The sequence below is a fragment of the Ceratotherium simum genome, chromosome 22 (genome assembly GCF_057802395.1).
Source record: "Ceratotherium simum simum isolate JZ-2026a chromosome 22, ASM5780239v1, whole genome shotgun sequence".
NCBI classification, from domain to species: domain Eukaryota; kingdom Metazoa; phylum Chordata; class Mammalia; order Perissodactyla; family Rhinocerotidae; genus Ceratotherium; species Ceratotherium simum.
This window is the reverse complement of record NC_141921.1, coordinates 15,354,604-15,380,091: the sequence shown is the minus strand read 5'-3', so window position 1 is coordinate 15,380,091 and position 25,488 is coordinate 15,354,604. Positions and strand designations below refer to the sequence as shown.

Sequence of the window (25,488 nt, the reverse complement as noted above, 5' to 3'; positions counted from 1 at the left end):
GTAGCTATTGGACTTAGGGTTCATAGAGGGATGGAGGGCTCAGCATTGGTACTGGGGTCCATTTAAGGACCAGGGTTGGTGCTAGTGTCATGTAGATAGAGGTGATCAAGAGTTTTAGAGTGAGAATTGGTATTTGGGGTCAATATAGGGGCTCAGATGAAAATTACTACTTATGCCAATTTCGGGGCAGATTTAGGGGTTTGGTCTCAATATTGAGTTTGGATGTGGATCTGGGGTCAGTATCAGGTTCAAGTCTGTATGGGGAGGAAATGGGGTCCTTAGAGTAGTATCAGGTTCGTATTTGAGAGCCACTAAGAAGATCTGGACTACGTATAGGAGTTTGAGTCTGTCCTTGCTCATTACTGGGGTCTGGCTCAAGAGCGGAGTCCGGGTCGGTTTAGACTTGCGGTTGGGTTGTGGCCTCGCCGGGCCTACGCGGCTCCGCGGCTCTACGAGCGAGAGTGCACGAGGGGAGGGGCGGCGCCGGGGACGCGCACGGCAGGGGCAGGGGCGCGGGCGCGGGCGCGAGCGGGGACGCGCGGCTGGAGCTGGCGCGGGAGCGGTGGCGGCAGCGGCAGAGGCGGCGGCGGCGGCTCCGGCTCCAGCTCGGGTGGCGGTGGCGGGAGTGGGACCCGGTGGCCGCGGCGGCGGCAGAAGAGGAGCGGGAGCAGCGGCCCCAGCGGCTTGGGGGGGACATGCGGACCGACGGCCCTTGGATAGGCGGTGAGTGACCCCCCGGGCCCCCCTCCAGTCCCCTCCGCCTCCGTTCCTTCCCCACTCCCCCCGCCCTCTCCCCGCGTCCACCAGGCGGAGCTGGGAGCGGTCCCGGGGGGCTGGGGGCGCCGCTTAGGCCGGGCCGCGCCCCCACCTGCCGCGCCCGCAGCCTCAGCTAAGCGCCCCCCCCCCGCCCCCCGAGCCCGGCGCCCCCTCCCCGCGCTTACCCCGCGGCAGACGCGCCCCCCCTCCGCCGCCGGCTGGCTAGCTCCTCGCCGCCCTCGTCCCCGCCGCACCTGAGCCACAGCCCGCGCCCCCCAGTGCAAAGTTTCCCTTTTGCCTTCGTGCTCCCCCTCCTTGATCCCGCCTGGTCTCCCCACGCCGCTGGCACGGACGCGCTCGGGGGCGGCTCTCATCCTCCCACCACCCCCAGCCCCGGGCGGGTCCAGGCCGCGCCCCCGCCGCACAGGCGCCCCCTCCCAGCCGGCAGGGGATCCGCAGCCGATGCGCCCCCGTCTCGCTCGCGGCCCCGGCGCACGTGCGTCCCGGGGAGCGCCGGGTCGAGTTTGGAAGCCCCCACCCGCCTCGGGCGCCGGCGCGGGCGAGGGAGGGGCCGGGGCGGGCTGTCCCCACCCCCACCCCCACCCCGGTGCAACGACCTGAAGGCCCTGGAGCGACCTGTCCCGTGAGGACGTGTCCATTCGGACCCGCTCCGGAAAGTTCACTCAGTCGCCGCCCCGCGTCCCGTCCCGTCCCAGTGTGCTCCGGTCCTCATCACTGTGCCCGTGTTTCTGTCTCAGCGTCTTTCTGTTTCCCTCTGTCTGGGTCTCTATCTCTGCCCTTCAGCGTATCTGTATCTCTGTCTCCCTGTGTCACTGCTTCCCAGTCTCACCCCCCCACACACAGCCCCCCGCAGTCCCAGGGTCTCTCCAGCTGTCTGTGTCTCCCTCTCCAGGTCTCTCTGTTCCCTCCCCCGGTCTCTCTGTTCTCTCTCCCCGGGTCTCTGTTCGCCACCCTCCCCCCGCCCCCATCCCCAGGTCTCTGATCTCTCTCCGGGTCTCTCGAAGAGTCTCCCTTCCCGGTCTCTGTCGTGTCTCTCCCTGGTCTCTTGATGTCCCTGCCCCTCCTCTGCTAGGCCCCCTCCTCATTTCTCTGGAATGCTGCCCTTCTGGTTCTTCCACCCCAGGGTGGAGGCGGGGCTCGCCTTTCTCCCCGTTTAGTCCTCCCCCCAGTGCAGGGCCCCTGAGTTATAGCAGGTCAGGGGGCTGGGTGCCCTGAACCTGTCTGAGCTGTGAAATGGGAGGGACGTTGCAGCGAGGGGATTCTCTGGAACCCCCTGGGGGCGGAGGCAGAGCCTGGGAGGCTGGACTGCTGAGTAGTGGTGCAGAAGGCTCCCCTTTGGCTCCTGAACAGACAAGGACAGGGATCCAGAGTGACCTGGTGTGGGATCTGGCTAGAGAATCCAGGGAAGTGCATTGGGGTGGGAGGCCTGGGAAAAGATCCAGAGGAGGTGCTTCCAGGGGGATCCTCAGTGGTGAGGGATCCCCTGAGAAGGGAAGGAATCTGCTGAGGGATGCTTTGGGAGGCCTCAGGGATCTGATGGGATCCAGAGCAGGGTTCTGACAGGAAATCTCAGGAAATTCTGTGCGTGGCTCCCTATTCACTCTTGCTTCAGGGAGCAAGAAAATCCCTGTTTTTCACTGATTATGTGAGTGAGCCCAGGGCTCCGAGAAGGAGCAGGCGTAACTCCCCAAGCACAGCCCTTCCACATCCGCAGCCCAGGGCACAGGCCACACACTCACATCACACCCCATTCCCACTCAGCTCACCCCCCACAGTCCACATCCACTCACCTTCTTCCTGCCCTCACACTTGCACGCTTGGGCCTGCACGGCAGCGGAGCTCAGAAATCTGTGCTTGCACGCGCATGTGCCACTTCTGTGTGCTCGCGTGTCCTCTCACAGCACCCCTGTGCACAGCCCGGGGAGGGGTGTGTGCACACTCACAGTCTCATGCATTCTCGTGCACACACTTCCTTGTACCTTTTTGCTTGCTCAGTTTCCCCCACATCATCTGAAATGTGTCTGTGGTTGTATTTTCTTTTCCACTCCCTCTTCTCTCTTTCTTTCCTCTAACAAGGAAATTGTTTTAATATAATTCCTCCCTTCCTTCCTGTCTTCCTCCTGCAGCTCCCGGCCTCCCGACTCGCCAGCCATGTGCACACTGAGGGTGGGGGTAGTGTCCGGGCTTCCGAGAGAGGAGGCTGGATTTGGGTGCTGGTGAAGAAGTTTGGGCTGGGTCTGGGGTACCTGCAGTAAGAGGAGACTGGCTAAAAGTCTTCTTGGGAATTGTATTGATATGCAACAAAATGCTGGCCCTGGCAGTTCGTGCTTCCTCCACTCTCTCCATTCAGCCCTAAGTGTGGGAGTCCAGTCTGGCGGGCCCTCAGTCAGGGGGAGACCTCCTCCATAGAGGCTGTGACACACACTACAGCGCCTCCACTTTCCAGCTTGAGACCTTGAGGAGATGCCTTCCTCCCGAGTCCCAGTTTTACCCCCTGTAAAATGGGATGGCTGATCCAGCCCTGGTCAGGTGCTGAGGCTGTTGTGAGAATCCAGAGGAACTGTGTGTGGTGCAGCAGCAGCAGCCACTTCCCGTGTGACTGACACTGCTGTTCTTGGGCCAGGCTTGCAGCCAGGGCCCTGCCCTTGAGAAGTTCATGGTCCCTAGGGGAACAGTTGCATCATGGGAACGCAGAGGAACTCAGTAACCTCTTATTGATTGCCGACTATGTGCCAGACTCTGGACTAGGCACTCTCAGCCAGGCTGCCTTGCTTCCTGTGGGAATAACAGCTGTGTAGAAGAGGCGGCCCATCCCTTAGGAGCTGCTGAGGTTGAGTTCAGCATCAGCTTACCTAAAGCGGCGGCAATTCTGAGCTGAGGTTAGGTTGGGGGAGTTCAAAATGAGGCAGAGGGGAGTTCAGAGGTCAAGGTGAGATGTTTGCCAGAGAAGACCAAGAAGAGGCTATCTGAATTGGGTTTTGAGGGATGAGTAGGAGTTTTCCAGTTGAAGGAAGGGCACTCCAGGCAGGAAAAAAAAACAACATAAGACTCAGAGGTCTTGTCACTTGTAGGGGTATTCAGAGATGTAGCAGATCACAGAGGGCCTTAAATGCCCTGTTAAGTAGCTATGATTTTACTCTGAGAACACAGAAGGGAGATACCAAAGGATTAAAGCTTGGATAGGGAGTTTGGAATGTGCTATGATGGGATTTATGTTTCTGGAGGAGGATTCTGTGGCTATGGGAAGTGGAGGGAGACAGGACGCCCAGTGAGGAGAAGGGTGCAGGTAAGTCAGGTGAGAGATGATGGTAGCATGGATAGGGCGGTGGCATGGAGCCATTCAGAAGGCACATTATTAGGATAGGATGACTTATTGGATGTAGGGGTGAGGAAGAGGAAGGGGTCCAGGTTCCTGGGAGTGACTGGATGGGGCCTTCACTGAGCTGGGAACCTGCAGAGTGGAGGTGGCTTGAGGAGGGGCAGCAGATGGTGATCTCATGGTTGGACCTGTCGCCTGTGAGGTGCTTGGGGCATTTGAGGTTGAGGGTAGGGAGGGAATCCAGGAGGGGGTTGGGTGTGAGGGTCTGGAGTTTGGGAGAGCAGTCTGGGCCAGAGAAAGGAGCTGTGTTCCTCAGGAGCAGGCAGCCTCAGTGGTTAAGAGTGCAGACTCTGGTTTCAGACTGCTGGAGTTGAGCTCCTCTTAATAGCAGTGTGACCTTGAGCAAGTTGCTTAACATCTCTGAGTCATTTTTCTCATTTGTCAAGTGGGTACAATAAAATTCCATGCCTCATAGGGTTCTTATGAGGGTCAAAGTTGATATGGAGAAAGTGCTTAGAGCAGGGCATGTCGTAAGCAGTGTTCTCCATTGTTGCAGTTGTTATTGTAATCGTCATCAACGGGTGGTGCACGCCCACCCCCCGTCAGAATCACGGGATGGCCACCTACTGCACTTCTGAGCTGAGGTTAGCCCTTTGGGGGAGCTGGGGAAAGGGAGTACACAGCCCTCCTCATCATTTACAGGATTGTGTGTGTTGCTCGGGTGTATCTGACCTTCAGCTGGGCTGGTGTGAGAAGACTAGACCCCATGTTGGGAGAGAGTAGAAGGGGATTCTGAGAAGGGGCAGCCTCAGTGGGTTCAGTGCCCCATCCCCACCCCCCGCCTGGGCCCTGGGCATCTAGTGAGGTTCTTTCCTCCCGAGTCCGCCTCTGAGCTCCGGAGTCACCTGGACCTCCAGCTCTGAGAACAGCTTCTCGACATGTTTTAGCTGCTGCTTCTGGGGACTGTTCCTGGTGCAGCCATAGGGGCTGCCTGGGGGCTGCTCCAGAGGAATGTGGGTGGTTCTCTAGTGTTCAGGTTGCTCCAGCTTCCAGGCCTGGCAGATGGCAGAGAGCCCTTCGAGGGGCGAGCCCCGGGTTGGTGCCGAGGCCCTCTTACCTGATCTAGGTTATGGCTGCCGACCTTACCCCGTCTGAGGCCTCCCTGGGTGCCAACAGGTCATTCCTAACTTGGGTCCAGTACCCGTCAGGCCCTCTCCGAGTAGGTTTCTACTTGGTCTTCTGGATGTATCCAGCAGTCCAGAGTGGTTCTGGGTGCTGCTGCTGCTGAATCTGAGAGCTGATTCTCATTGCCTGGCTAGGCTGTTTGGGGACCAGTCTGCTCCAGGACTGATGTGGTTGCAGGTGAGCTCTTTCTGTGTGCTTTCGGATCTTTCCAAGTGCAAGGTGCGGTGCCTGCTTTATCTCTGACCCGCCTCCAGGCCACTTGGGCACACACCTCTTTCCATTGTGGCTCCTGCTCAGTGTAGGTCCAGGCACCAGGCCCAGTGCTGTGAGTGTGGCCTTGGGCGTGGCAGTAGTGCTGGCTGGTGTGGGGGACCCTCCCCTTTCTGCGCCTTGGACTCTGCTCCTCTGCCCCTGGGTCCCGAGCAAGTGGAGCCAACAGTCTCACATCTCAGGCCCCACAGGCGTCCCAAGACAAACGGGCCTTTGAGTTTGGGACACGGAAGCTGGTTTGTCTGGCCAGACCTGCCCGGCAGCCTGTGTGCTGGGAGCAGCGGCCACAGGGAACTTGATGGAGAAACTCAGTGGGCTGGGGGAGGGAAGCGTGCCGCCATCCTAAGGCCCAGGCCATTGGTTCTAGGTGGGGGGCAGGCGAGCGAGGGAGGGAGGAGAGGGTGTGAGCTCCAGGGTCAGCGTGGATGGTCCCGGGTTGGGGAGGCCCGTCTTGGTCAGTCAGGGTGGGCCTTCCGTCCCCTTCAGTGAGGACGTCCCGTGCATTGGCAGAGGCGGTCAATCTCTGGTGAGGATGGTTCCGGGTGCGGGAGGCTGGCCTCGGGTCAGTGAGGGCGCTCCCTGGCCCGGGTTCCTGGGTGTCTGCTTTGGGGGGAGCCCGGGTGGCAGAGCAGTGTGGGGCGGGGATGGGGTGCGTGTGGGGGCGTGAGGCCGAGGAGAAGCCCGCTGCGAGGCGCCTCCTGCGTCCAAGTTGCTGAGCTGTGGTGAGGTGGTGAGGAGACGGTGTGGGCGTGTCCCACCCTGCCCCCACCCAGGACGGTGCCTACGCTGCTGGGGCTCAGAAATGGTTCTAGAAGGAAGGGGCCGGGCTCTGTCGCTGTGTGTGTGCCAGCGGAGGAGGCATCCAGGGGTACACCTTCATTTTAAAAATTACAGAGAAGCAGGAAGTCAAAAATAAATACTGCTTTTGAAGCTTCTTTGGAGGCTGCATGTATGCTGGTGAGGTTCTTCCAGGCTGGGCTGTTTTCCATGAACTCATTCACGCATTCATTCACTCATTCAGCATATCTTGACGGAGCACCTACTATGTGCCGGCTCTCTGCTGGGTGCTGGGGATGCAGAGCTGAGCCAGGGACACTGAGCTTATGGTCATGACTCAGCAACTGTATAAATAAATAAATAAATCATGGCATTTGTGGTCACTGCTCCAAGGCAAAGTCCAGGCGTGTAGTCTGGGACATCATGGAAGGCTTCCCTGAGCAAGTGCCACTGGCTCTGAGATCTGAGGGCTATTGGCTAGAAGAACTTGGGTAGTGGGTTCCAGGCAGTGGCATACAGCTGGGCAGATTGGAAGAACTGTGGCACATTTGAGCATCAGAAGAGGAAGTGCCTGCAGTTAGCTGGCGGGAGGGAGCATGGGGGCTGCAGAGGTGGGCAGAGCCGTCTGCCCCACTCCAGGGGTATGAGGAGGAGTTTGGACACAAGTTTTACCGCTGAGGTCAGGAACTTGGTCTGTGTTGTTCCGGCTATATGCTGGGTGTCTGGAAGAAAGCCCGGCACATAGTAGGTACTCAGGAGTACCAGTGAGTGAGTGAGGGAAGAGATGGGCGGCTCTTCAAGAAGTGAAGTGGCTCTTACACCAGCCTCTGTCTGCTTTTCCATTCACCGTGTTTCTGTAGAAAAGACTGTTCCTGTCAACTGTAGGTTGTGGTAGAAGGAGCAAGGTACCCACAGGATCTGGGGTACATCCCTCGTCTCTTTGAGGTCCACTTCTCCTCCTTTCTTTCTTTCTTTTTACTAAATGGAGATCGTCCTGCGTGAACAGTTCTGTAACGTGCTTTTTTTGTCCTGCATAAACAGCATATTTTGAATGTCTTTCTGTGTCAGTACATACTCTGCTGTGACGAAATTCTTGGTGTTTTCCTCTCTCTCCAGGAAGGAGCAGAGGCCCTGGTGCCCAGCCCTCAGTGCTGGTTGTCCAAGAGTGACTGGTGTGAGCAAGCAAAGACCTGGTGAGTGTGCCCCAAAGTGTGCTAGGGGCAGGGGTGCAGAGGGGTCCCGTGGGCCCAGGTGAGCAGCTTGTATTTTGACGCCGGCTGGTGGAGAGCCATGGGAGGCTTGTCACTAGGGGCATGACGTGATCCTGTGTGCATGCAGCTGAGAGATGATGGAGGCCTAGACCAGGAAGGTGGTGATGGAGGTGGAGAGAAGGGATTCGAGTGCTATTTAGGGAGGTGGAGTAGACAGGACACGGTGAAGGACCGAATGTGGGGCGTGAGGGAGGGGAGGTGTCAAGGATGGTGCCTGGGTTTCTGGCCGGAATGGATGATGGCGGTGGGTGGGGAATGATATCCAGCTCGTCAGCTGCTGTAGGTGTGAAATAGGCTTCCGGGTGACATCCTGGGACTTACACCAGGATCTGTCTGCTTTTCCATTCACCGTGTTTCTGTAGAAAAGACTGTTCCCATCAACTGTAGGTTGTGGTAGAAGGAGCAGGGTACCCACAGGATCTAGGGCACATCCCTCCTTGTCTCTTTGAGGTCCACTTCTCCTTTCTTTCTTCCTGCTAGAAGCACAAGCAAGTAGGTTGGCGTTGCAGGGAACGAGGTTGGAGAGTTAGGCTGGAATCAGAGCATGATGGGCCTTGGATGTCAGGCTGAAGGCTCTAGACTTTTTCCTGAGGGTGATATGGGGGCATTGAAGGTGCTTAAGCAGATGAGCAACATCCGTGTGTTCACGTATCCATTTGCCCATCCATTCGTCTATTCAGGAAACATTACCTTCGTGTCCACTGTGGAATAGGTAGCAAAGTGTGCTTGAGGGACGTGATCAAATTTGCCTTTTTGTAGCTAAACGGGGGCACTGGTTTGTGTGTAGAATGGATTGGAGGGAGGGACCAGACGCAAGAAGCCCACTAAAGAGGTGGGTGTGATGAAGTCTTACTAACATGGCGGTGGTTGGGTCGGAAGAGACAGGGCAGATTCAGACTTACTGACCAGTTGGGTGTGTGGGATGAGGAAAAGGGAGAATTTGAGGAGGACTGGTTGGCATGGGTGACCAGGTCGATGGTGGTGCTGTCACTGAGATGGGGACCTGGAGGAGGGGCAGCACTGGGGTGGATGAGTTCTGGTTGGGCCATCCTCTGAAGGCTCCCTGAGGGCAGAGCCCATGACCGTCTTGTTCATCGCCTTGCCTTCTGGCTCAGGGCCCAGGAGGGCTCACTGAACAGTTCTGCACGGACAGCTGAATGGAGAGGGCCGTGGAAGAGATGGGTCTGGCCTAGGCAGGTGAAGGAAATACGCATATATTGGGTATCTGCTAGTGGCCAGACCCCGTGCATGGTGAGGTGGGCATTGGCGTTATTTAGAAGGTGCAGCAGGAAGGGCCGTGTCACAGGTTGGAAAGGTCAGATGGGGCGGGTGGGTGTGGGAATACCATGTGTCCCTTCACCTGTCCATCCTCAGAGGATGGGTCTGACCTACCTGGGAGCCCAGTCTCACCAGAAAAGGTGTCTGAAAGTGGAGCCCTCTGTCCTCTGGAGAGGCCACTTGCTGATGGCGTGTCTCACGGGGTGGGGTGAGCTGTGCCGTGAAGCCCAGCTTCTGGAGGCAAGGCGGACTTGGACGGGGAGGGGAAGATGCTCTGAGATCCCGAGGCCCAGGGACAGCCAGGCTGAGGCCTCCTTGGGGACAGGGCTCAGGGTGCTCATAGGGGACTGGGTGCTGGGGCAGGGGCCAGGGCAGGCCCTAGGTCACATCAGCAAAAGGTCTTGCTGTCTGCCTCAGGGTTTCTCAACCTCAGTCCTGTTGACATTTTGTAGCAGATGATCCTTTTTTGTGGGGGGCTGGCCTGTTATTATAGCATGTCTGGCAGCGTCACTTGTTTCTTCCCAGTAGAGGCCACTAGCACCTGCCCCTGCCCCTGCCCTTGATAAATGTCTCCAGACATTTCCTAATGTCCCACAGGGGGAAGAATCACCCTGGATTGAGACCACTGCTCTACACCACCTCTTGCTGCCTTCACTATGCTATGCAAATCTGGAAAACTGGGGAGGGTCACTCAGAGAAGGTTCATAGTGATGGCCCACTGTGCTGAGTTCTGAGGAGCAAGCAGGTGGCTGGGGGTGGGAGAAGGGCACTCTTCCCAACAGAGAAGAGCAAGTGCAGAGGTCTGGGTCAGCCACGCTGGTGAGCATTAACCCGAGGGAGGAAGGAGGCTGGAGGGCTGGGGGCAGAGGGGTTCCAGCTGTGGGAAGGTGTCACCGCTGGTCCCCTTGGTCTTCTGCCCCTGGAGCTATGCCTCTGCTGGACCTTGTGCCACCCCCAGAGACTCTGGGACGCTCCTCCTAATCTCCCCCTCCACTCCCAGGGGAGACTGAGAAGCTGAGGGCTGTGAGAGGGTGGGGGGTTCATGCGAGGGGGCGGGGGCCCAGCAGCGGGAGGGCAGGCGGCTCCCAGACTCTGGCCCATGGGCTGGGAGAGGGAAGGCAGCGGCTGCCGGCCGCCTCCCGGGGCTGGGGTCACGGCTGAGCCTGTGATTTATTCCTGTCATAATCTGGCGGTTGGTTTGGTGAGAGTTGGAAACATGTTGGTTTTCCCTTCCCAAGTGTAACAAGGCCTCTTTCCGCCTCCGCGGCTGCTGCTGCAGTGCCACGCGGTGAACTGTCCAGGACGTGACAAAAGGGCTCGGTTAGCCGCTCGCCGGTTAGAAGAGGAATGGCTCCTGCTCTCCTTGCCCTCGGGCTCCTCTTGCCCAAGCGCTGGCCTCTCCTCTTGGCCAGTCGCTCCGTGGGGCCCTGGATACCCCTCTTTCTGCTGATGTCCATTCTGGGACCCCAGCCTCCTGGGAGCCAGGGTCCTGGCCTGGGGAGAAGAGGGAGAGGAGGCTGTAGGAACAGGTGGTATTTGGAGACTAATTAATATTTGTGAATAATGACACGTGCCCAAGGGAAACAAATTAATCTGTGTTTGCATATTCATGAGGAGGACTCAGAACGATCCCAGCTGTTCTCCAGCCGGGGATACCCCCCATCTCCGGCGTCACACTGTCTCTCCGGGCCCCCCACTGAGGCTGGCAGGGGTGGTGAGGTTTGGGCCGCATGGAGGTGACATGGCCTCTGTGTAACATGCATGTCCATGACGTTTGTATTTGAATCCTGGGGCTTGGTGTGGTTTCTGCTCCTTCCTTTTCCCTCAAAGTGGTGATTCTCAGGCTCTTTGATTTCACAAACCAGTACAATTTCCAAAAGTACTTGGGGGCCAGACATGGCTTGGCAATTTTTTATTTTGCCAAGTAAGGACATTATAAAAAATAACTGCTATCTGCTATCACTATCATTTCATACAAGAAAGGACATTTTAACACCAAGGACAAAATCTGAGAATAAAGGACAGCTCTTCCCAAGAAAGGGCAGTTGGCAGCTTTACACTGATATAGCAAAGAAAAAGATATATTAAAACCATTCTGAATGTAGAAAAATTGCGTCTGATTATATTCTACAATATCATACAGTATGGAATTGTTTTCCTGCCCAAGTATGTCAGTTTGGTAGAAGCGATGGTCCACAGTGCAATTCAGAGACGAGCCTGAGTGTGCAAGTGTTCAGGCCTTGTTTTCATCTCAGTTGTTGAAAGCCTGTACTCACCCAGCCATGCTGGCGGAAGTGGACGCTCTGCTGTTGGCACTGTGGTGCTAGATTCAGAAGGTTCTTGGCGATACCAGCAAGGCTGGTCGTTCCTCCCTGTTCCTCTCCCACCTTCTCCCACAGGTGACTGAGCACTCTGGGGTGGGGGTGAGGCCAAGGTCTAGATCAGGCCAGGCCAGGGGATCCAGGACTTGGACGAGGGGCCCTTGAGCTAGGAGTGGCCTGTACTGCTTGACACTGGGGTGGGGTCTGTGCCCCGAGTCTGGGGCAGGAGGCGGCTTGCTCATGCCAGGAGCTGGTGAGGGACAGGCTCTGGCTCAGACAGCTGTGTGGTTGCCGGAGTAGTTCCCTGAGAATGTGTCCGTGTGTGTGTCCCTTGAGTCTCTGCGTCCCTCTGGGTAGCTATGTCCCTGTGTTCATGGACCGCTGGGAAAAGCTCTCTGGGGAGGGAATGTCTTTGTTTTCAACTTCTCCACCTTTGTCTGTCCTACTTTCTGCTTCTGAACATTGTCCTGAGCACCCTAGACCTGATACACAGGGGTCCCGGGAGTCCCCAAATAAAGGCCACTAGTTTTTGTCACATTGGGGGTGGGGTTACCAGAGGCCCAGGTCTCTGACACCCACAGCCAGAATCTCATCCAAGATTGTACCCCATGATGTCTGTTCTGGAGTTATGCTCCTATGGTGGCTGTACCAGGGCCTCACACCCCTTTAATGTCAGTACCAGAGACTGATGCCTCATGATGTCTGTAACAGGGGGTTACACCTCTATGCCAGTGTCCAGGGGAACTAACCCCTATAATGTCTGTCAGGCAGCTGCATCCCCATGACGTCTGTCCCCTCTGTCTACACTCACACGAGGTCTGGACCAGATGGCTACACCTCCATGCTGTCTCCACCTGGCAGTTACACTGCTATGATGACTGTACCCAGGACGCTACAGGGGAGTCGGCCTCTGTGATAATTGTCCTGGGGAATTCCATCCCGTGATGACTGTGTGCTGTACCTCCATAATGCCTCTTGTGTATAGCTTCATCCCCTGTATGTCCGTACCAGGGACATGTTGCCCCCGTGATGTATGTTCCTGAGGGTTGTGCCCCGATGATGTCTGCACTGGGGATTCACACCCAAAATGCTTGTACCTGGGAGTGAAACTTGTGTGAATGTTGTATTATTGCCTGTCCTAGGCCCCTCTCGCCCTGTGCTTTGGTGCAGCACACCACCGAGCTATAAACCTGTGATACCTGTACCAGGGGCCACAGGATGGTTGTATGAGGCGACCCTCCCTCTGTGACAGCCGGCCAGGCAGTTCCCCACCCGATGACTGCTGGGAGGTTGAATTCTGTTGTTGGTTGCTTGCTGCACCACAGCGCCATGATGACCAAGCCCAGATGGGGCCTGAATGATATGTGACCTCCTTCTCAAATTGGTCATACAAGGCAGCATTGTGGGAACTCCCTCTCTCCTGGTCTCACCACCTGACTTCCGTGATCCCTGGGCGGAACCCCAGGCGTGTGTAAATGGGGCTGGATGCTCAGAATGCCCCTGTGTCTTTCTTGCTTTTGCTGCTCAGCTCCTGTCTCAGACTTTGGGCAAGATCTTGGGATGAGGGACACCTCCCACCCTTTTCCCTTTATGTTCAGTCCCCGCCCCTCTTCACAGTCCTGACTGCTTTGTCCCAGCACCTTTTCTCACCTACTGCCCTCTGATCTTATGACCTTTGACTGTTGAGACTAGGGTTCAAGTTCCAGAAAGGAGCAGAGCCATCTTTGAGCCCTGCCCCTTCGTGTTCACCAGCCCTGTCACCTCCTTGCAAATTCTCTTACCATTGTGGGTCAGCTGGCACCTGGGTCTGATCACGACTCTCCCACCAGAGTCCGTGGGTGCCACTGCGGGGCCCTATGGTGTGTTCACTGTCACTCACTCCCCTCCATGCCCTGTTGTGTTTTCAGAGCATTAATGAGGGACTTATGTGCCACCTGCCTGCCCAGAACAAGGTGTGAACAGAGCTGGTAGGCACTGGTGCAGATCCCCTCGGTGGGGGGACATGGAAGAGAGACTCTCAGGAGCTCACCATCAGGGGGCTGGGAGTGATGGCAGTGTATCTGTACTGTATGGTGTGGCCCTGCTGAAGGCTCCACACAGGTGCCTGGCAGAGTGGGGAGGGCACACCTGGCTGAGGAGCCTGTGAACAAAGGCCTGGAGGCATTCAGCCAATCCCGAACACGGTCTTCCCCATGCATGTGTTCCTGTCTCAGCCCGGACGCTGGTTTTGAGCACGTAGCTCCCTGAAGTTTGCCCCCCCTCCCACCCTTGATCTGCTCTGGGCTGCTGGGACAGGGGCAGAGGAGGTGTGGGGTAGAACCTTGGATCCAGCACCTCATTCCTGGCCATAGGCCTCCCTGTGGTTTCCCTTTGGAGCGGGAAGGTGCCATGGGAATTGGGTAGGATGAGGGTGGCCAGGTGAGGCAGCTGCAGCTTGTCAAGAGTGCATCCTGGCGAGCCCGGACAGGTTGTGGCTTTGGCTTCAAGCCTCCGCTACCTGCATCCTGTCTGCCGCTAACAAGTCTGCTCTGGGGCCTGTGCTCAGCATGCGGGGTCTGGCCCCCTGCCTCCTCCCTCCCTGCTGGGGAGAGGAGGGACGGCAGGATGCTCCAGGGACTCTGGAGTCCCTGGCCTGCGTGGATTTGTTAGCTTCTCTCTGCTCACCATCTCTGTCTTGTTTTGTTTGGTCTCTCTGCACCTGTCTCTGTCTTCTCTGTGTCTCTCTGACCCTGTTCCCCTGTCCCCTTATGGAGGCGAGTTGGAAACTCAAGGTCTGGGATAGAACATCCCCATACATCCTCTGGTCTCGGTAGCCCCCTGCCCCCCTACTCAGGTTTAGAGAACGACCTGAAGGCCTGTTGTACTCTCTCTCCACAGTATGACTGTTGGGTTATCCTTGGGGTCACTGGGGGATCAGTAAGGAGCCTTGGGTGGTCACAGGCATCGGAAGGTCTGGGTGGTCATTGCATAGTCCAAGGGTGGGGGTCTGTTGAGCTAGGCTAGATGGTCACTGAGGATGAGCACGGGTGTGGGTGGTAAGGGCCAGGAGGTGGCATGGGTGGGCAATAGGGACACTGGTGCATACTAGCTAACTGGCTCTGCCCTTCTGTCTCTCACAGGTTAATTGTCCTGGGCTGTGGCTGGCTGTGGTGCTGGAGCCCTGGATGGCCCCCGAGCCAGCCCCAGGGAGGACGATGGTGCCCCTTGTGCCCACACTTGTGATGCTTGGCTTGGTGGCAGGCGCCCATGGCGACAGTAAGTTTGACCCTTCGAGATGCAGGATCTCCCAGGTCAAAAGGTGGCTAGGACTCTGGGACAGGACAGGACCAGCTACTAGGAGAGACAGGATGGCTAGATACCCCTCCAGACCTTCTTCTGTCTTAGAGAGACGCCCCCCAATTGGAGAGCCCCCTAACAAGCAGTACCCCAGCCTCACACCACCTTAAGGCACTGCAGAGTGGGGCATGTCTAAGCGTGACCCTGTTTTATGGGGCAGAGGCGAGACATGTCTGGGATTCATGTGGTCATGGATGATGGGCTCAGGTGTGTGCTGTGTCTGCCACTGCAGATCTGGGCAGAAGGCACAGTGTGAGCCACGTTGAAGGCTGGTGTGGGAATGCCGGGAGGCACACAGGAATGTGTATGGACATGCAAATGGGATGCTAGATGTGTCCACAGGTCCGAGGAGGGCTCAGAAGTGGGATCCACCATAGCCCTTCCCCTGGGCTATACCCTCAGATCCAGGTGTGGGGACACTGGGGGCACCCCCTCCCCCAGCCTGGGGAACCGTGGAAGATTGCACTTGGCCAGCAGGAAGCCAGGCTCCAGCGCCCCTCTGTGTGTTTTGGGGGGAGGTGGGATTGTTCCCTGCCCAGATCCAACTCCGAACTTTGGTCCCTTTCCTGCTGCCCTTCCCCCTGCCTGGCACTAGGAGACTGGCCGCAGCCGCCCTGTCGCCATGGTTACCACTGCTTGGTTACTGGCGGGAGGCGGGGCACAGGGCAGATTCAGCCAATCTGCACGCTGAGGGGGAGGGGTGAGGTCGGAGCCAAGGTCTCTGGGGGAAGGGGCCGTTCCCAGCCTGTCCGGAGCCCAGAGGTGGCCAAGAGCCAACCCAGGGGTCAGCCTGCGGGTCAGCAGGCCACAGGGCTTCCCGCACCCCGCTCTCCAAGTCTCTGGATGCAATTCTCTCTCCTCGCCCCACCCAGGCCCTTTCCCCTAATGGCTTATTAATTATTCAGGACTAGATCCTGGAGGGGGTGGGACGGGAGCGCCCCGCCCTTTGTCCTCCGAGGCTGAGCCCTGGTGGGGGCTAGTAGGGTGAGGGGATGGGGAGGGCATTCCTCCGGGGGCGGGGCGTAGGGGTGAGGGGTATTGCGAGCATGGAGGTGCCGGCTTGAGAGGGCTGGGCAAGCAGGAGCGGCGTGGGGTTAGGGGTGGGGGTGATCCCCAGGCCTGGTTGGGGCTGCTGGGAGAGCGTGAGCCTGCAGGAGCAGGTTGGGGTAGCAGTCCTCTGGTGTGACTCTGGCCTCCGCAGGAAGGCGAAGGCTTGTGGGGAGTCAGATGTGGTCACTAGCCCTTGGACACTGAAGTACTACTCTTGCTCCCCACCTTCACCCCAGACATTCTCAGGGCCTTCAGACAGGAGCTTGAGGGCAGAGGGAGGACTGCCCACCTGCGCTTTAGGACGACACACCCTCGGAGAATAACTGCCTTCCCCTCCTACTTCAGACCGAGCATGCCCTGGCCCGCACCCTCACTCTCATCCCGCCAGACCTGCTCCTCTTCCTGTGCTGTCTCTCCTGGTGAATGGCATTACCAGCCACCCAGCCACCCGACTCAGAAACTTGGGCTCCTCCCAGCCTCTTCCCACTCTCATACCCCACATCTAATCCATCACAAGTTCTGTTGCTTCTACCTTTTAAATGTCTTTGGAGTGCATCCGCTTCTCTCTCCACTGCCTCACTTAAGCCACCCTCAGTGCTGTTTGGGCTCTTGCGTGCAGCAGCCCCTGGTGGTTTCCCTGCCTCCAGTCTCTTCCCTCATAACCCAGTCTCCATTCCAGAGTAAGTCATGTTGCAGAATGAAGGCCTGATCATGTCACCCCCCAATTTAAAATCCCTCACTCTCCTCCTGTGTTGCCTTCAGGATCAAGCCAAGGGGCCTCAGCCCTTCTCCAGGCCCTGCATTATCAAGCCTCTGCCAGCCTCATCCTGCACTCTGCCCCCCACCCCACACCCCCGCCATGCTGCCTTCTCTCAGTTGCTCACATGCTCCCCAGGCCTCTGTTCCTTCTATTTCCTCTGCTTGGAACACTCTCCCCCGTCCCCTTCGCCTGAGCAGTTCCTTCAGGAGCCTGGGTCATGTGCTGCTCCTCTGTGCTCCATTCCTACTGCATGGTTGTGACTGTCTGCTTGGGGTCTGTCTGTCCCTTCAGACTGGGAGTGCTGAGGGGTCAGAACGTTGTCCAGCGCGGGGCCTGGAGTATGGTAGATGAGTGGGTGGAGGGGTAGAGTCAGACGTGGACCCCCAGTAGGACTTGGGGGGCAGGGTGGAACAGTTTTTAGAGCACAGTCCAGGAACCTCCATGCTGGTCCATTAAGGACCAGAGCCCATAGACCAGGGTCTTGAAGATGGGAACTAGCTGGAGACGCCCAAATAGGTGAGTTGGGCTCTGCTCCCAGGCAGAGCGCTGTGGTGGAGGGGTCTGGGGGGGCGCGCTGTGGCGACCTGGCCCTGGGAGGCAGGGTCTGTCTTACAGGCCTGCCTTATGCTGCACACGCTTGTTTGGATCCGTCCCCTCCAGTGGCGAGGCTTGGGCTGAGCATGGGAGACTTCTAGCTGGGGCGAGCGGCCAGACATGGACAGAGCTGCTGCAAAAGGTAGAGCAGGCACTCCAGAGAATTGACGACCAGAGTGGTGAAGCGCGGAGCGGACAAACGTGTTTCTGTAGGCCTCTTAACGAGACAAGTGAATGGGGCCCTGGCCTCTGAGGGGAGTGGAGGGAAGCGGGTGGAGAAGCCGCTGGCGAGAGTTAGCCCAGAGGCCCCGGAGTCCATGCCGGGGCCAGTTACTTGGAGTCATAGAAGCCCAGAGCAGGATGCCTGACGGCTGGAGGGGTAGGGGTAGGTGGTGGGTGGGAGCTCCAGATACTGGGGCGGGGGCAAAGGCCTGAGGGGCTGAGGATGTGTCTGTCGTATCATCCCCCCAGCCCCCGTGGAGCTGCACACAGTTCCCTCCCCCTCATCCTTACAGGTAGACAGGACGCGTGGTCGGTCTGGACTCTGCCCTCTGGGAACTCTGGCAGGTTGCTTTTTCTCTCCAGGCCTGTTTCGCTATTGCACAATGAGGGCAGTCACTCCTACCTGGAAGGGTTAACTGAGGTCACGTGTTCAAGGCACCTGGCACCTAGTATGTGCTCCCCCTATCCGAGGCCGTGACCTGGGGCTCCCCGTGTGTCCCCTGGGAGTCCAGCGTTGTCTCTGAGGGGGTTCCCCTCTCGGGGGCACCAGGAGCAGTCACAGGAGCCAATGAGTCCCCAGCTCATTAGGCAGTTCAGGGCCTGGGAAAGCCGCCTCTCCAGGAGCTCCCTCCCCTGCCTCACCGTCCCTCGCTGCTGGCGTCTGCTCTCTGCTTCCGTGTGCTGCCTGTGTACCTGTGTACGTGCACTCTGCAGGGAAGGCACAAAATAGCGGGCATTCTACCCGTGGAGGAGCCTGCGAGGTGGCCCAGTTTGGCTGTCCCCTGGGCTGGACCCTGGGAGGTGTGTGCATGCCCCCCAGAGGCCAGTCACTTGTTTCCTTTCTTGGCCCACTCCTTCCCACTTTGCAGTGGCTCAGCAGCCTGTGCGGCTGGAGAGTGTCCCAGGGCGCTGCTGCCCAAAGGACTGTGTGGCCATGCCCTCCGTGGTGTGGGGGAGGGGGGCAGGCGGGGAGAGGAAGTGGAGCCACATTCTGGTGGCACAGAAGGCCCCTTCTGGCACACGGTCTCGGAATTTCTGTTCAAACCCTCACTGAACACCAGCTCTGGGTCAGCCCTGGGCAGAGTTGTCAAGTCGCCTGGTTTTGTCTACCTGCCTGGGGACGTGATCAGTGCTGGGATGGGAAACCCAAGGGCTGCAGGATGAAGAGCATGCTTCCCCAGGCTGGGGGTGGGGCGCATGAGGGGCATGTGCACGAGCAGGGAGGTGCCGAGGGGTCTGGCCTATGGAGCAGGTGTGAGTGCACCGGGGCCCCAGCTGTGTTCCAGCACAGTGCGAGGCCCAGGGCAGGCACCTGCTCTTGTTTGAAAGAGTCAAGAAAGGGGAGCCTGGACAGGTTAGCAGGAGCGGGTGTGGGGAGGGGAGCGTGGAGACAGACGTCAGTACAGGGTTTGTAGCTGGGGAGAGACGTGGCCAGATTCACGCTCCTCAGAGGTCCTCCTGGTGAACAAAAGGGGCGACGGCTTGGGACGAGGAGGAGCTGGGGTTTTGGCTCCGGTGCCCTGCGAGGTGCCCTTGGGTACGGGAGGGGGAGGGTTGAGGGAAGTAGAGGGCGAGGCCTGGCTGAGGGAGGGCTGCCCCCGGGCTGCACCGGCTTGGGCAGCGCTGCCAGTCTTGCCAGCGTCTGGAGGGCAGGCGGGCAGGGCACTGGCCCCGCTCCAGCCTCCACACGGTACCCAGCCCTTTCCCCTTCTCGCCGCCCTCTCTGACCGGTGCCCAGCCCTTTCCCCTTCTCACCGCCCTCTCTGACCGGTACCTGGCTCCCCCCAGCTTCTGGGTCTTTGTTTGGTGCGGAAGCCCCGCCCCCAGGCGCTCTGCCCGGCCATTCCGGTTCAGCAGGTTCCAGCCCCTGGTTTGGTTTCTGCTGCAGACACGTTGAGGCAGGAGCCCGAGGAGGGTTTCTGCCCCAGGCCTCCCTGGGTGTGTGAGGGGCCGCAGTCTCCGTCCTCCTCAGGCATTCCGTTGTCAGGTCACTCCTTCGCTCGTTCCGCACCCATGTGCAGGAACTGGGTCAGCCCTGGGATGGGGCAGGAAACAAGGCAGCCATGGCGTCTGCCGGGCTTATCGTTCTAGGTAGGGCAGCAGCTACAAGTCAAATACTCCCCAATGTGGAAAAAGTCATAACCTCACACACGTACATAACAAACTGTGAGCAGTGCTGTGAGAGAGGGGAGGGAGTTACCCGAGAGCTTCAAACCAGGAACTGGGCCAGTGGACGTGGGGACAACAACAGGGGGACCAAGGAAGGCTTTCTGAGGAAGTGATGTTTAAATTGAGATCAGAAAGGTAAATAGGACTTAGTGGGTAAAGAAGTCGGCTAAGAAAAGGTTCCTGGCAGAAGGAACAGCTTATGCAAAGGCCCTGAGGCCGCAGGGAACATTGCTTATCCAGAGGATGGGAAGTCAGGGCTCTGGTGGGGAAAGTGGCTGGAGTCAGACCTAGCAGGGCTCTGTCCACTACAATAGCGGTTTAAATTTTGCTTTGAGAGCAGTGGGAGGCCTTTGGAGGGTTTTGATCAGGGGAGAGGGATTGTCAGTTCACTCTGGCTGCTGAATAAAGAATAGACTGGAGGGGGCAAGACAAGGCAGGTGAAGTGTCCAATCAAGGGAAGGTGGTATCTGGACTAAAGTGGTGGCAATGCAGGAGGAGAGCAGGAGCTGCTGCCTGGAGGTCCTCAGATGTGGGGGAGGGGTGCACAGTGTGGGGGGGGATGGGCAGGAGACGCCCCCAGAGGAGCCTGAGTGGACAGAGTCGTCTGAGAGGACCTGTCTGAAAGGACCAGCAACCAGGGAGAGGCTCTGCAGAGAGCTGCAGCCTGCGAGAGTCCAGAGCCTCCTTCAGAGGCGGGCAGAGGAAGGGTGAGGCAAACTGAGGCTTCCAGAACCTTTGTGTTGTCCCCCTGCCACTCTGGCCCCCACCGTGTTTGCGTGTTTCCCCGCCAAAGCTGCCCCCGGCTCCTCTGAGCTAGTGGCCCTGCCCTCTAAGAGCAGTCAGGTGGGTCCCCGAGTTTCCCTCTATGACTTGTCCGTTATTTAACCTCTGAGCCTCCATTTCCCCATCTCTAAAATGGGGATGATAAGACTGCCTACCTCATGGGATTGTTTTAAGACTGATAGTGCAAATGAGGGTGATGGTCACCCTCACGCAAGGCTCGCCACCTGTCGAGCCTGTGCACGCGGTTTACAGACATCATCACATTTCGTCTGCACAGACCCCTGAGTCACTAGCACCATTTTGCAGATGAGAAAACAGAGGCTCAGAGATGGTGAGTGACTTGCTTAATAATTACACAAAACCTCCAGAGCCTCCTGGGCCCTGAGGTGCTTGGTAAGCTGGTTCCCTCCCTGCAAGGCTTAGCCCTCCAACTCTCTGTACCTGCAGCTGTCACTCCTGACCCTGGTGGTCCCCCTGGACCCTCCCCTCCTTGTGGACTCTGCCATCTGCCGTCCCTCCTCTCTACACTGGATCGGCACCCTCTCTGCTGGCTCCTTCCCATCAGCATTTAAACATTGTTTTTCATCATAGAAAAAAAATGTGAAAACCTCCCTCCAACCTTCATCCCCTCTAGGTCCCTCTTTTCTGTATCTTCCCCTTCAGAGCCAGTCTTCTGTAAATAGTTACTGTACTTTTCTCTCCACTTCTTCGCGTCCCACTCGCTCCTTGACCTTCTGTGGTCTGGCTTTGGCCTCTGCCACAGCACTGACCCTGCTCTTGACAAGGCCCCAACAGTACTGTGGGATCTGTTTTGTACTAGCTGTTTTGGAGTCAAACAGGCTTGAATTCAAGTCACATTGGCTGTGTGACTTTGGGCAAGTGACTTGACCTCTCTGAGCCTGTAAACCAGGGATAATAATGATGAAAGACTAAATGAGATAAAGTACCTGGTGCAGAGTGGCTTAGCGAAGGATTGTTGTCACTGCACACACACGTTTCTATGCCAGGGACCAGGTCGGGCCTAGGCTCATCGGTGCCAAGCAGGTGGTCTGAAAGGTCATTTCTCACAGTATCAGCCTTCCTGGAGCTGTTTGTTGGCCTGATTAATAGGAAATAGATCCGCTGTCAGGATTAACGACGCGGTGCTGCGTCTTAATGAGAGCAGGTTTCTCTGGTCTTGTGACCCTGGTTGGTGGGATTTGTAGGGACAGGTACTCCAGGTTGGCCCTGGTGTGTGTATCAGGGTGTCGTGGGCATGGCATTGCAGTGTCAGAGCCCCCTTCTTCCTCCCCCTCCTCCACTTCCCTGTGGGCACCTTGGGGAGACGTCCAGGCCGTCAGAGGCAATAACCAAGTCAGTGGGGGCGGGGTGGGGGCAGATTTACAGGAAAGCGTTCACCTGGGAAGATGTCCAGAGACACTTAGGAGGTGGAATGTCTGCGCCTTTGGGACTGCTGGTATGTGGGGCCGGGGGAGAGCAAGAGTCAGGGTTTCTGGCTTGAGCCTTGGGGTCGATGGCGGTCCCATCACCAGATGGAGAGCAGTGGGGGAGGGACAAGTCTGGGGGAGAAGCTGGGGCTCTTCCCAGCAGCTCGCAGCCTGCCTTTGTCCCAGAGCTTGGAATTGTTGGGGGGATGGGAGACAGAAGAGGGTAGCGGTTGAAGCAGGGACTCCAGACTCAGAATGCCTGGGTTCAAATCCCGGCTCTGCCACTAGCCAGCTATGTCATGTTGGGCAAATCCCTTGACCTCTCTGAGCCTTGATTATCTTCTCTGTAAGCAGAGGTAATTACAGCCTTGCCTCATATGCTTACAGCTCATTGAATAGTGCCAGGCCTATGGCAAGCACTATATAAGGGTAGGCGTCGCTATTATTGTTTTCTCTAGAGTTCTTTCTTGCCCCTGCCCCGTGACTGCCACCTGTAGTGTTGGCCATGTCTGTAGTGACCATGCCATCGTGACTTGCTGTCTCCATCTCTCCAGGCAAACCTGTCTTCATTAAGGTCCCTGAGGACCAGACTGGGCTGTCAGGAGGGGTGGCCTCCTTTGTGTGCCAAGCCACAGGAGAGCCCAAGCCACGCATCACATGGATGAAGAAGGGGAAGAAAGTCAGCTCCCAGCGCTTCGAGGTACGTCCTTGGGTAGGAAGGGGCAGGCAGGGTTCAGGGGCTGCCTACTCCAGGGTCTGGTCCTACATCCTCTCCCCTGTGTCTCCCTCCTGGGGGGCCTTTTGGAGGTGGGAGGAGGGCTGACCCCAAGCAGGCTGTGACCACGTGTCTGTCCTCTGGCAGGTGATTGAGTTTGACGACGGGGCAGGGTCAGTGCTGCGGATCCAGCCATTGCGGGTGCAGCGGGACGAAGCCATCTATGAGTGCACAGCCACCAACAGTCTGGGAGAGATCAACACTAGTGCCAAGCTCTCAGTGCTCGAAGGTACGTGCCAGGGAGGGACACAACACTGTGGGTAGACTGATGTGTGGGAAGAGCCAGCCAGCCCTGTTCCTGCCATGGGCTGGTGTGTGTTTGGCAGAAAGGAGACTTGGTCATCCTGGGGTCAGCAAAGGTCAGTGGTGGACAGGGATGGTCACTGGATCTGGCCTGGATGGTTTGGCTTGTGCTGAGGCCAGCTGTGTGCCTGGTGTCTCTGTATTCTGCTGAGCTCGGGTCGGGTCTGGGGTCTGACTTCAGGCATGGGGCTGCAGCTGTGTGTTGTTTGGGTTACGTGGCTTGTGGAGCTGATTTTCATGTGGAACCTGGCAGTAGGCTTCAGAGAGGTGTGTTCCTTGTTGCCCTGAAGAGCAAGGGCCCTAGGCTGGGGGCTGGGGCTCTGTGTGGATTTCAGTGTCTTCTCACTTGATGGCTCTTCCATTCAAGTCCAGAGGGTCATCTGACCTGGGCCCTGTGCTGGAGACCTCAGCCGGGGGTTTTGAGGGGCTCAGAGGAGAAGGGAGCTGTGGTCTGAGTCCTGAGGACAAGCAGGAGTTGGGATGGGGGCTTCAGCAGAACAAACAGCATTAGCGTGTGCCAAGGCCCAAAGGCAGGAGAGAAGGGAGCTTTCAGGGAACTCAAGTAGTTGAGTTTGGTGTTGGGGGCGGGTGGAGCTGGAGGGCACAGAAAGAAGACAGGAAGAACCAGTCAGCATGAGCCTGGAGAGGCTGGAGGGCAGATCACACAGGACCAGGCAGGGAAATGAACACTTTGCTGGGGACATAGGAAGCCAGAAAGGGGTGGGGGTGACGATGGATTCATCAGTCTGAATGTGTCTGTGTGTATTTTCAAAATAGAACGTTGATTGTTGCTTTTTTTTTTTAATTGCGGTAACTATACCTATTCACTGTTGAAAATTTGGTAAGTATAAAATAGCATATAGGGAAAAAATAAAAGTCATCTGTTATCTCTACTATTAGTATTTGGTTTTTTCCTCGTATTCCATTTACTGTGCATGCATTATATATGTAACAAAAGTAGGATCACATTCTGCCTAACAATTTGTACACTGCTTTTTAAAAAAAACATATCGTGAACATCTTCCTCGCCATTAACTATTCTTCTGCATCATTATTTTTAATGGCTGTGGGTAGGTGTCACGTGGAAGTGCCCTAATTTATTTAGCCATTCCCTTATTGTTGGACACATATGTTGTTCCCAGTTTTTTGCTTTTATAAATAAAGTGCTGTACACATCCTTGCAGATAAGATGGGTTTACCTTCCTGATGATTTCCTTATTCTAGATTCATGAAAGTGGAGTTGCTGGCTCAAAGGGCACGTGCATTTTTAAGCCTTTCACTATTTCCAGAAGATTGTGTCAGTTTACATTCCTGCCAAGCAGGGCATAAGAGGGCCTCTTGTCTGTACATCCTCACCAGCAGTGGGAATTATCATTGAAAAAATATCTTTGCCAAGTTAATAAGCAAAAAATGACATCTCAATTTAATTTGCATTTCTTTGATTACAAGAGCAGTTGAACATCTTTTCACATTGGCTGTTTTTACACTGTGGCTTTATGTGTTCACACATGCATCCATTCAGGAACTCCTTTTTTTTTTTTTTTTAATAATTTCATTTATTTATTTTTCCCCCCAAAGCCCCAGTAGATAGTTGTATGTCATAGCTGCACATCCTTCTAGTTGCTGCATGTGGGACGCGGCCTCAGCATGGCTGGAGAAGCGGTGTGTCAGTGCACGCCCGGGATCCGAACCCGGGCCCCCAGCCGCGGAGCGCACGCGCTTAACCGCTAAGCCACGGGGCCGGCCCGTTCAGGAACTCCTTTGCATCTTTGTGTCTCCTGTGAGACAGGGGTGGCGGGCTCCAGCGTGGAGGGCCAGTGGAGGGCAGTAATTAAAAGCAAAGGCTCTGGACCATTACTCTCTCACCTTGTGACCTTGGGCCAGAGACCGTGCCTCTGAGCCTCATTTGCTTCATCTGTAAGCAGAGATGTAATACCTACAGCCCAAGCTGATTTGGAGGATTAGATGTAATGTGGTTAAGCACTTCGCAGGATTCCAGTGTGAATGGGAGCTGCTGTCGGGCTGGAAGCTGCACTTCCTGAGGCGCAGGCGTGAATGTGAGTTGGCAGTACATGGCTTCCGTGCTGCCTGGCATCATCTGGGTGGTGCGTTCTACTCGTGGTCCCACTCCCATGGGGGAGAAAGGACTTACCTGTGGAGTGGGAGCCCAGAGGACAGGCCCTGGGCCAGGATCACTGATTGCTGAGTGCTCTCGGGCTCCTCCTTGCCACCCCTGACCTCAGTTTCCCCACTTATGACCTGGGGACAAGTATTTCAGCTCTGCCCGCCCCCCCCCCCCGCCCCGTTGATATCTGCCCCAGAAGGGAGCCATCTGCCCTGCCCTGGCATTTGAGAGGTGACTGAAGGGCCAGACTGTGGCTTCTGTCCCAGAGGGCATCTTCTCGGGCTCTCAGATTGGGGAAAGAGGGCCTCCTTGTTAGTGTTGAAAGAGAAGTACCACCAAAGCCCCTGTGGTCCAGCCCTGGCACTCTCTCCATGTCCTCTGTGGGCACTCTCCTACCCCCTCCACTGCCCTGGGAAGCTTGTCTTTTAAAGGATTGAGGAGGATGAGGATGGTCTTTCAGGGCCTGAGGTGAGGAGGATTCAGACTTGCAGGGGTCTCCACCTGGAAGGGCCTTCTTGGATGAGGGATTCTCTAGCAGGGGTCTGGGGTGTGTTTGTGCTTCTGGGGTGTGGGAGGTGTCTGATGAGGTTGGAGAGAGTGTGGGGCAGGTCCCTGCCCTGCTCATGCTCGCTGCCCGGTTGAGGTGGAGCTGTGGGCCTGAACGAGCCCCTCCCCCGCTGAAGCGGTGCCCGGAAAACAAAATGCTGACTTACCGTGTTGCTCCGTGTAACCTTGACAGGCTCTGG

General features: G+C 57.0%; 1 protein-coding gene across 2 annotated transcripts in view; it reads left to right on the top strand.

Moving 5' to 3' along the window:
* Positions 1-703: 703 nt before the first annotated feature.
* Positions 704-25,488, top strand: part of PTPRF (protein tyrosine phosphatase receptor type F) — an 84,978-nt gene continuing 60,193 nt past the window's right edge. For both annotated transcript variants that reach the window (XM_087446106.1, XM_087446105.1), the window contains exons 1-5: positions 704-723; positions 7,445-7,521; positions 14,318-14,453; positions 22,094-22,239; positions 22,402-22,543. In XM_087446106.1, coding sequence (XP_087302232.1) covers positions 14,363-14,453; positions 22,094-22,239; positions 22,402-22,543 — 379 coding nt within the window. In that variant the 5' untranslated portion in view covers positions 704-723; positions 7,445-7,521; positions 14,318-14,362. The remainder of the gene's footprint in view (positions 724-7,444; positions 7,522-14,317; positions 14,454-22,093; positions 22,240-22,401; positions 22,544-25,488) is intronic.